General features: G+C 38.7%; 1 protein-coding gene across 1 annotated transcript; it reads right to left on the bottom strand.

Annotated features, from left to right (window-relative positions):
* Positions 1-10,573: 10,573 nt before the first annotated feature.
* On the bottom strand, positions 10,574-11,795 carry LOC116556111 (olfactory receptor 6X1). The gene has a single exon (XM_032285114.1). It carries the CDS (start codon positions 11,686-11,688, stop codon positions 10,750-10,752), a length of 939 nt encoding a protein of 312 aa, XP_032141005.1. The 5' UTR covers positions 11,689-11,795; the 3' UTR covers positions 10,574-10,749.

The raw sequence follows: 11,795 nt of genomic DNA, 5'->3' as shown, positions 1-11,795 counted from the left end.
GCACTAAGCAGTTCCCAGCTTGAATTTTCCCTTTAGTTTAGTGATTTTTGGGAGCCCAAGATGTTTTCCTTTCACATACGGTATATATAAACATATGAAAGGAGATTTATTATAAGGAATTGGCTCACATGATTATGGACGTTTAGAAGTCCCACCATCTGCTCTTTGCAAGCTGGAGAGCCAAGAAGTTTGGTGATATAATTCAGTCTGAAGCTGAAGGCCTGAGAACTGGAAATGGACTGAGGTGCTGGTGGCTGAAGGCCAGAGAGCAGGAGGAGATGATGTCCCAGCTCAAGAAGAGAGAGGTGAATTTACTCTTCCTCTGCCTTTTAATTCTATTTGGGTCCTCAATGGTTTGAATGGTGTCTAGGCATGTTAGTGAGAGTGATTTTCTTTACCCAGACTACTAATTCAAATGCTAATCTCTTTCTCTCTCTCTCTTTTCTTAGACGGAGTCTCCATCTGTTGCCCAGGCAGGAGTGCAGTGGCGCGATCTTGGCTCACTGCAACCTCTGTCTCCCAGGTTCAAGCAATTCTTCTGCCTCAGCCCCCCTAGTAGCTGGTATTACAGGCACGCACCACCACACCCAGCTATTTTTTTTTCTTTTTTTGATATTTTTAGTAGAGACAGGGTTTCACCATATTTACCAGAAATACCCTCATAGACACACCTACTAACAATGTTTTACCTGTTATCTGGGCAACCCTTATGGAGTCAAGTTGACACATAAAATTACCCATTACAAAGAGGAATGTACATTTCATGAAAGCTTACTGTGTACCAAATGTTTTTCCCAGGAAATCTCATTGAATATTTTAAAATATTAGTATTAAGTGCATAAATAATACATGACGAAGTTCTTCTAAACATTTAAAGCATTACGGTGTTAAGGAAAAAAATTATTCAATGATACTTGTTAAAGCATGGTAAGGGAGACCTTATTCAGGACCATCACGAAAGGTAAAGAGACCACTGCAATAAAGTCTTACTGTAGGGACAAGAGATTGGGCTCAACTTCAAATACAAATGGGCAAGTGAGAATGTATAGTCAAGGGGGTTTAATGAGAGTTTGGGACGTTGATGGATTGAAAATTGCTAACGGGAAACTCAGGAGTAAGGGGGATTCTGGCTAAGTCAACCTAATAGGATTCTTGCTGAAGACGGAGGCCAGGGTGACCAGACATCATCTGGGGGATGGTGGAGGCTGAGGAACCGGATCTGGTATTAAGGATGGTCAGATAGCGAGGATGGGGGAGTTCCTGCTAAAGGACTTAGCAGAGTTCTTTGCTAACAGTAGATCTTACAAGGAGGTACACAGATAGGTCTAGGAGAAGTTTCGGAGCCTGACAAGTTTGGAGAAGAAAAGAGATTTTGTCAATGGATAAAGCTAATGACATTTTTACCAACCCTGGCTTCCTTTTCTCTCTCCAGAAGTTAGCTATTCTTATGACCCTAGTGCGTTTATCTTCCAGATCTTTTTCTTTATTTTCATGTACTATGTACATATGTATCCACAAAAAGTAAATAGTATTATTTTGTGTGTACATGTGTGTATGCCTGTGTGTTCATGTTGAATTCTTCAATTTGTTTCCTCTTTGCAGTGGGCCTTGGAGATCTGTTGAGGTGGTAAATAAAAATCTCCCTTATTCCTTCTACTTTCTGCGTAACATTCTATAGTCTGAATAGCCATTTGCCTATTGAAAACATACGTCATTTATAATTGTTGGGATTACAAACAATGCTATAACGATCACCCTCTTTGTGCATACATGCAATGATACTCTGAGATGGATACTGAGAAAGTGTATTGCTGGGTTATAGGTTGCACACATTTAATGAATACTGCCAAGTTTTCCTCCCAGTTGAACGCACCTGTTTACACTCTTAACAGCAGTGTATGAGACCTTTTCCCCCATATCGATGCCCTTATATCATGTTGCCGAAATTGTAAATCTCGGCCAGTTTAATGGGCAAAAATAATGTCTAATTGTTTTACTTTGCCTTTCCATCATTAATGGTGAGACTGAACGTTCTTCCATACATTTGCTGGTAATTTGTAGTTTTCCTGTGAGTTTTATTCTTCTATTGGATTTTTTGTCTTTTAAAATTGTTAGATGTTCTTTATGTATTCTAGATCCTAATCATTTGACATATATCTTGTAAGAGACATGTTAATTTTATGTGTCAACATGACTAAGCTCACGAAAGCCTACTGTGTACAAGATGTTTTTCTCTATACATCTCCTTAAATATTTTTAAATATTAATATTAAACTTTACAGATTATTGTTTAACTTCGTAGTATTAAAGTTTTGGATCTTATATACTCTTTTCCCCAGTGGCTTCAAATTAGGTGTTTTATTTAAGAATATCTTTTCTGAAACAAAATCATAAAGGCTCCTCCTGTATTTTCTTCTACTACTTTTTGCTTCTCCTTTTTATGGTTAAATTTGGAATATATTTTTGTGAATGATATAAATTGGGGATTCTAATCTGATATCATCATTGGTAATCAGTTTTTACTTTGAAAACATGGAGTACGAGATATTCACATAGTAGAGGATATATTTGCATACAAAGGATACAATCTGTATGTGATGCGATCTGAATTCTGTCAGTGCAGTTACCTGGTCCTTCCTTTGTCAATGATTGTTTGAGTGACTGCTATTGTAAGACACTGTGGTAGGTATGTGGAACAGAACAGAGAATAAGAAAGATGTAATATCTGTTCTTGTGGATCTAACTTTCAAGTGGTATGTGTGTGTATGATATGAAGGAGTTGGGGAAGAAGAACAGTTTAAATAACTTACACAATGCACTAACTGTGATTATTTAATAATGATTAATTAAATTAATTACAGTGATTTTAAGTTCTCCAAAGGAGAAACACAGAGTGCTATGAGAACTTGTAACCCGACGTCCTAATCCTGGTGGTGGTGCTGTTAGAGACGTAGTTAGGGAACGCTTTCTTGGGTAGTGACCTTTGAGCTGAGTCAGTGAAATGACTAGGCAGGCTGAGGCTGGGGGTGAGGTTGGGAGATGAGGTGCAAATCAAAAACTGCCTGAGGCAGATCCCAATTGATTTAGAGGTTTATTTTGCCAAGGTTGAAGACACCGCATGGAAAAGTAGACACAAGTTACAGTAGGATGTGTGGCCTTTTCCAAAGAGGGTTTTGAGGACTTTAATATTTAAAGGAGAAAGAGCAAGCAGGAGAGGAAGGAGGAATGAAAACAAAGGGGAGGGTAGGCAGCTAGCAAGAGGTCACATTCTTGTGAAGCTCTGACCAGCGCTCAGGAATCCAAATTTTACAGGTGAAAAGAAAGTAGTGGGGGACAAAGTCAATTATGCATAGATCTGCATTTTCCATAAGATGAAGTAAATGTGAAGTAAAGTAAACGTGTCTAGAAACAAAAGGAATTTCAGAAACAAAGGTGTTTAGAAACAAAAAGTATGTGTTTAGAAACAAAACAAAAGGAAGGCAGTTTTTCTTGATTTAGTTCCCCAAGCTTAGCTTTTCCCTTTGGCATAGTGAGTTTGGGAGTCCCAAGATTTTGTTTTCCTCTTACTGAGGTGAGTGAAAAACAATATTTCAAGTAATGGAAAATAGTGTATGCCAGAGTGCTGAGATAGGAAGGAGCCTGGTGTACTGGAGAAACTGAGAGGAGACTGGTGTGGCTGCCGTCTGAGAGCAATAGAGGAATTTGTGAGGCCTGATAGTTGTGGACAGAGATCAGACCTGATAGTCTAATAGTCTTATAGGCCAAATTAACTGCTAAAATTAATGGGAAGCTGGTCAGGTATGGTGGCTCACACCTATAATCCCAGCACTTTGGGAGGTCGAGCCAGGCAGAACACTTGAGCTTAGGCGTTTGAGATTAGCCTGGGAAACATGGTAAAACCCCATTTCTACACACACACACACACACACACACACACACACACACACACACACACTCAGCTAGGTGTGGTGGCATGTGTCTGTGGTCTCAGCTACTCGGGGGGCTGAGGTGGGAGGATCACTTGAGCCCAGGAGATGGAGGTTTCAGTGAGCTGAGATTGCGCCGCTGCACTCCAACCTGGGCACCAGAGTGAGACTCTGTCTCCAAATAAATAAATTAATTAAAATAAAATAAGTGGGGTGCCATTGGAGATCTTTTACTTTTTATTTTTATTAGATTTTTTATTATTTTTATCAATTAAGCAACATGATTAGATATGCACTTTTATAAGGTCTTTCTGGTCACTAAAGAGAATGGAGGGGACCATGAGTGGATGAGGAGAGAGAACTTAGGAGGCTATTACTATAGACCAGGTACTTCGACTAAAGCAATAATATTAGATATGGAGGGCATTGGGTTATTTCTTTAAGACTATCTGATGTATTCCACAGAAAACTGTAGTTAAGAAAAAAATAAAAAAATTTTAAAAAGACTATAGAGCAAAGAACTAATTGTTAGAAAAATAGGATAGAGAAAGGTTATTTTCCAAAAGTTGAAGAAATGGCAGGGGTAATTAGTGATAGTGAAGTGAGCTCAGCTGAAAGTGTGTGTATAGGAGTTCCACTCTTTGAGTTGCTCAGTCCAAGTCTGGCTGAATGCCAGGTATAGAAGGTGAATGGTTCTGGAAGAGCTATGTGTACATGGCATTTTTATAATTAGAGTCATTTAGATTTGCAAGAAGAATTTGTAATTCAAAGTGACCTGGTGGTGAGCCACTTGGTCAGGCACTAGATTAGATACCTTGGTAAATATATAATTATCTGCATTCAAGTGTGTCTGTATTGTACTTTATATTTTCTCATATATGATTTTTACACTCTGATCCCCAAGTTAGTTCGTCATTTGTGAATATCATGGAATGATAAAATCCTGATAAAAACAGAAATGACTTTAGAGATATTCCTTAAGGAAGACAGTAGAAGATCTAGTCTGAGACACATTAAGAAAAATGGTCTGTAGCTGGATAAGCCTGGAAAAGACCATATACTCTATCCTTCTCTTGGAAATGTATAATGCATGTGAAGATCCCTAGAAATGAAAAAGCAAAGCTGAATTTATTACTTGACATGTAAGGGAGAGCTATATCATTCAATGTGATGCGAGCGAGTTTTTCTTAGTTAAAAGAGGAAAGATGAAATCTAGGAAAAGAACTGGAAGTTTTTCCTCAGTAAGGCAGGACCTTGAAGACTATCATTGATTGGTTAAGGAGAGGGTTCTAAAGGATTATTTTGGAATGGCAGTTGCTCTGGTTTTTAATAATTATGGGACAAGTCTTTTTTGTTTCCTTCCAACTTTTATTTTAGGTGCAGAGACTACATGTGCAGGTTTGTTATATGGGTAAATTGCATGTCACTAAGGTTTGATGCACAAATGATTCCATCACCCAGGTAGTGAGCATAGTACCCAATAGGTAGTGTTTTGATCCTTACCTCCCTCCACACTCAAGTAGACCCCAATGTATATTGTCTCCTTTTTTTGTGTCCATGTGTACTCAATGTTTAGTTCCCACTTTTAAGTGAGAACATGCGGTATCTTGTTTTCTGTTCCTGCATTAATTTGCTTATAATAATGGCTTCCAGCTCCATCTACTTTGCTGCGGAAAACATGATGTCATTCTTTTTTGTGGCTGCATAGTATTCCGTGGTATATATGTACCAAATTTTATTTATCCAGTCCACCATTGAGGGGTATTTCAGTTGATTCCATGTCTTTGCTATTGTGAAACAGTGCTACAGTGAACATATGTATGCATACATATCTGTTTATGGTAAAACGACCTATATTCCTTTGAGTTTATACCCAGTAATGGGATTGCTGGGTCAAATAGCAATTCTGTTTTATATTCAAGAAATCTCCAAACTGCTTTCCACAGTAGCTAAACTAATTTACATTCCCACCAGCAGTGTATATGCATTCCTTTTTCTCTACAACCTTGCCAACATCTGTTATTTCTCTTTTACTTCTTAATAATAGCCATTCTGACTGGTGTGAGATGGTATCCTATCGTGGTTTTGATTTGTATTTCTCTAATGATTAGTGATGTTGGGCATTATTTTCTTTATATTTGTTGGCCACATGTATGTCTTCTTTTGAGAGGTGTCTGTTCATGTCCTTTGCCCATTTTTTAGTGGGGTTGTTTTTTGCTTTTTGAATTGTTTAAGTTCCTTATAGATTCTGGGTATTAGACTTTTTTCAGATGCATAATTTGCCAATATTTTCTCCCATTCTGTAGAATATCTATGTACTCTGTTGATAGTTTCTTTTGCTGGGCAGAAGCTCCTTAGTTTAATTAGGTCCCACTTGTCAATTTCTTTTTGTTGTAATTGCTTTTGGAGTCTTCATCATGAAATCTTTTCCTGGTCCTATGTCCAGAATGGTGTTTTCTATGTTTTCTTCTGTGTTTTTTTTTTTTTTTTTTTAAGACAGGGTTTCACCATGTTGGTCAGGCTGGTCTTGAACTCCTGACCTCAGGTGATCTGCCCGCCTTGACCTCCAAAGTGCTTGGATTACAGGCGTGAGCCACCATGCCTGGCCTCTTCTAGGGTTTTTATAGTTTTAGTTTTATATTTAAGTCTTTAATCCATCTTGAGTTGATTTTTTATATAGTAAAAGGAAGGGATCCAGTTTCAATCTTCTGCATATGGCTAGTCAGTTATCCCAGCATCATTTATTGAATAGGAAGTCCTTTTGCCATTGCTTGTTTTTGTCAACTTTGTCAAAAATCAGATGGTTGTAAGTGTGTGGCTTTATTTCTGGGTTTTCTAACCTATTCCATTGGCCTCTATGTCTGTTTTTGGATGGGCACAAGTCTTAAAGAATTCCAAGATGGGATGAATAAAGCTATGTTGGGTTCAAGGTCATATAGCAGGTACTTTCATACTGATATGCTTGAGATTTGGAAAACTTTTTCTCTAACTTAGTGTTAAGGATTCTTAGAAGTTCAGTAGTGAAGAAACCTACTTAACCTTTTCTAGCTCTGCATTCCCCCCACCCAGTTTGAATTCTAAGTCCTGTTTATAATTAATATCCTGTGGCATCATGAAAACACTCCTTTACTTAAGTCTGTGCATTTTCAAAAACAAAAAATCACAAAAGTTTATTGTTAAAGATTTGTTTTAGGTCTTTCCAGGTGCTCAATTTCGTCATTAAAGTTATTGATACTAGAAAAATAATATCTAGGGATCTGGATAGGTTGCTTGTGATATTGTTTGAATGAATCTTTGTGTAGTTCCTTTCTCTTTTCGTAAAACAGTAGACTAGGAAAGACATTTTGGCGTTAGAGACCTGAGAAACAGTAGGGTACAATGTGAGGTCTCAGTTTCTCTCTTGTCTCTGTGGCCGGGGCTCCTTTTCTTTAAAACAGCACTCCACCTTCTCTGGACACTGGAGAGTGACCACAATCTCCTTAGTGTCTTTGCCTTCCATATAGGTGAAGGAAAGTCAGGTCGTAGGCATGGTTCCCTGGAAATCTTCTTAAAATTCACATCATTCTTGATGCTCAGGAGGCTTCACTGTGGGATAAACTTTCCTAACTCTAGCATTTCCAACTCCTAGAAGTAATATCCCTGCAGACTACTATAATACCCACACACATTTGCGCACACACACACATTTTTGTCCCAGTAGAATCAGTACCAGGAACTTAGCTTGGTACAAGATATCAATATATCAGTAAGACATAAAAATGCATGAATAAATCTTGTCTATTTTAAGTTTCATAAATTGAAGCCTGATGGTATTCTCATTCCTTTTCTTCCTCCTTGCCCTCCTTTTTTTTGGATCTGCCAAAGTGTTTGTATCCTACCCTCTGTCTGCCCTTAGACATGAAACCCTTAAGGTAATAGACTAGGCTCAGGAAAACGAATATTTATGAGATTTGAAGGCAAATTTTTTAGAACTTTATGAAACAATATTATAACCCAGATGTTCTAACTCCTCTAGATTTAGGTTACCTTGAGTACTTGCCCAAGCCCATGCAAGTGTGAAGTGCTTCCTACAATTTCCACATATTCTATAGTCACCTCTGTGAGCTTCTCTGTGGGCTGTTTCTATTCCAAACTACATAATTCCAGGCATGAAACTTCATTCCTGCTTGACTCACACACAACACACACATACATGAATGATGTGACATGCATGTTCTGTTCATACATGCATTTGGTAATATAGGAGACTTTATTGAAGGTTTGAAGGGGACACAGATTAACATTGTAGAAATGTGACTTCAAACTGAGCATTAGGCATCCCTATTCTTGAACTGCCTTTTAGGCATCCTAACTCTGGAGAATTTCCACTGACTTCTTCCCAGACTTCTCTGTTTCATTTTTTGGTTCATTTTTCTTCCTTTCTCTGTCATTTTCTTTTTTTGAGAAATATTAAATATTACCATTTTTTTAATCATTCAAGGCACTCTAAACCATTCTTTGATGATAGAGCTTATGATACTATTGATATCCTTAGATTCTTTCTCTTCCTTTACCTCCAAATGATCTATTTCTCCTGTGCAGCTCTAAGACAGTTCCCTCTCTAACAGAAAATCAGGTACAGCAGTTGAGATAATATTTTCACCTCATTACATTTTGTTTTGAATTTTCAATTTAATATTAAAAGGAATGTGCAGTGTTGATGGAAGGAGTCCAACTCTGTAAAATATTGGAAGAGATTTATTCTGAGCCAAATGTGAGTGACCATGGCCTGTGACACAGCCCTCAGGAGATCCTGAGAACATGTGCCCAAGGTGGGCACAGCTTGACACATGAGACATCAATCAGATACATTTAAGATATACATTGGTTGTGTCCAGAAAGGCAGGACAACTTGAAGTGGGGAGCGGGGGGCTTCCAGGTTATAGGTAGATTTAAAAATTTTCTCATTGTCAATTGGTTGAAAGAGTTATTATCAACAGAAAGGAATGTCTGGGTTATGATAAAGGGTTGTGGAGACCAAATTTTTATCATGCAAATGAAGGTTCCAGGTAGTAAGTTTCAGAGAGAACAGATTGTACATTTGTAAATATTTCTTATCGGACTTAAGGTCTGTGTTGATGTTCAATGCTGTTCGGCTTTTTCTGAATTCCAAAAGGGAGACGAGCATATGAGGCATGTCTGACCCCTTCCTCCTGTGATGACCTGAACCAGTTTTCCAGGTTAATTTTGGAGTGCCCTGGCCAAGAGGAGGTGTCCATTCAGATGGTTGAGGGGCCATTAGAATTTTATTTTTGGTTTACAGAAGTCATCTTTTTTGTTTTAAGTCAAAGTTTTAATGGACTTTTAATGCTAGTTTTTCTTTACTGTTGGAAAGGGACATGTATAATACTCATTATTACAAACTGCGAATTACCTGCATCATCATTCCCTAAAAAGGTATCTTGCCTGAAAACAAGGTCAGATCAGTAGGTTTGTATCCTACTTTGAGGGACTTTGCACACTAACCCTGAAACCGGCCCTATTGTCCCACACAACTGATATTTATGGAGTTTTAAATAAATACAGAAATTGACGCTCTGTCTTAAAACCTGAAACTTACGTTTGTCTTAACTGAATTCCTTCCTCAGGAAACTGACCCTCAGGCAAGAGACTGAAACCCACTAGATCACCAATCCAGACAACAAGATGCCAGTCCCTCATTCATCATGATGACTTCCTTACCCCTCCTTAATTCTTGTTTCCTCACCTTATCAACTCTTCTTCCTTACCCCTTCCTAATTGCTATACTCCCTCCCTCCCACTATATAAAAACTTCCCAATTTTAGTCGGCTGGGGAGATGGATTTGAGATTTGACCTCCCATTTTTCTCGGCTGCAGCATTCAGTTAAAGGCTTCTTTTCTGGCAGTGCTCAGTGACTCAGTAATTGACGTTCTGTGCAGCAAGCAGCAGAACGTCAATAACTGACTGAACCCCTGGGGTTTCAATGACAACCCTACGTGTGAGCCCTGAACTTCATATAACCTTAGGGCTGCATTTTCCAGTAGGAAAAGCATTTCTAGATATATTGACTCTGAGACTTTTCCTGGCTTCCTAGGCACGTGGTCTACTTATATTGAAGCCCAGAAACTACTGTAATCCATGAAGTGTAAATGGAAACTTTTTACAAGATGTTCTCAAGTTTTGGTATTATCTGGGGATGAACACCGTTAAGTTTATCTAAAAATGTGTATTATGTCAAGATGGAAGTCCCCTTATTGAGATATTATCAAACAAAAAGCTGATTTATTTCAAACATTTTGGAAGGACCATTAATTATTAAAAGTCTGTGGCATGCTTCTTTTATGATGAAGATAATAGGAACTAAGTAAATGAGATGTGGAATGTTTTATGCTTTTGACAAGAAGATGAGGCAAAGAGGGTGGTCATAAAAAGAAGATGGTGGTCCTAAAGAAAGAGGGAGATGAGATTTCTTATATATTTTTAAAGTTGTTGACATTTGTCTCTGACCGAAGTGGTTTCTACTTTCAGTTTACAGTTGAGAAGTCCAAAGTTCTACTTCATGCATCTGAGGGTATCCTGGGATTTCCTTGTTGAATAATTAGGTTGTTTCTTCTCAAGAACACTCTTAGTACTTTTACATGTAACAAATTCTCATAGGGGACCCTAACTATCATGTTTGCTTTTGCATCTTTATATTACTGTAGCATTGAATTAGAACTTCTGAGATTTGGGAGGAGCCTGTTTTACCAAACTTTTCCACAATCCTCTCTCACTTTTAATTGTTTTTATCTGCCTTAAGCTCATTTTAATGTGTTGCATGTTTTACTTTGCATGATCGGTCTTTGGGCAAGTTATTGCCTTTCTTAAGGCTCCCTTCACCTCCTTGTTTCTAATGGTATAAATAAAGGGATTCAGGAGGGGGGTGAGGATGGTATTTAGCACAGATACCACCTTATTAATCTTAAAGGACGAATGTGCTGTGGGTCTTAGGTACATGAACAGAACAGCCCCATAGAGCAGGGAGACAACTGTCAGGTGAGAGGCACAGGTAGAGAAAGTCTTTTGGCGGCCAGTGGCTGAAGGAATCTGTAGGATTGTGGACAGGATGTAGATATAAGAAATCATATTAAAGAGGAGTGACCCTGGGATCACAAGGACGGTTGCCAGGACACCCAGGAGTTCTAAAATGCTGGTGTCTATGCAGGCTGCTTTCAAAATGGGCCCAACATCACAGTAGAAATGATTGATAACATTATTACCACAGAATGGCAACTGGATGAGCAGCATTGTCTGACAAAAGACAATGGTGAAACCCACCACCCAGGAGCTCAGGGCCAGCTGCAGGCAGAGTTTGCTGGTCATGATGGTGGGGTAGCGAAGGGGCTTGCAGATGGCCAGGTAGCGGTCGAAAGACATGATAGTGAGGATCAAGAACTCGCTGGTGCCCAGGAAGAAGTGGAAGAAGGCCTGCAGCAGGCAGCAAGAAATGCAGATGACTGTTCTTGCTACTACAAAGGTTTCTAGCAGTTTGGGGATGACTGTGGTGGTGTACCAGATCTCTAGGAAAGACAGGTTACAAAGGAAGAAGTACATTGGAATTTGTAGCCTGGGCTCAGCCCACACAATGGCAATAATAAGCCCATTGCCTGCAAGGGTTAATATGTAGATGAGAAAGATTGCTATAAAGAGAGGTGTTTGTAGGCCTTGGATAACGGGAAAGCCTAGGAGGATGAATTCTGTGATTACTGTGCCATTTCTCATGTCCCTTGATACCCTAGAAAGACAAGCAAGAAAGTAGCTCCTTAGAATCTTAGTGTACAGTTGATTATAGTTGAGACAAAAAATAAGGAGGATTCTGACTATGTCAG

Source organism: Sapajus apella, unplaced genomic scaffold, assembly GCF_009761245.1.
Source record: "Sapajus apella isolate SASKATOON/1434 unplaced genomic scaffold, GSC_monkey_1.0 scaffold16, whole genome shotgun sequence".
NCBI classification, from domain to species: Eukaryota; Metazoa; Chordata; class Mammalia; order Primates; family Cebidae; genus Sapajus; species Sapajus apella.
The sequence above is the reverse complement of the archived record's forward strand: the minus strand, read 5'-3'. Positions and strand labels throughout refer to the sequence as shown.

What these genes read in the sequence shown, in the direction of transcription:
- LOC116556111 (XM_032285114.1), bottom strand. Translation starts at nt 11,688, where the DNA reads ATGAGAAATGGCACAGTAATCACAGAATTCATCCTCCTAGGCTTTCCC.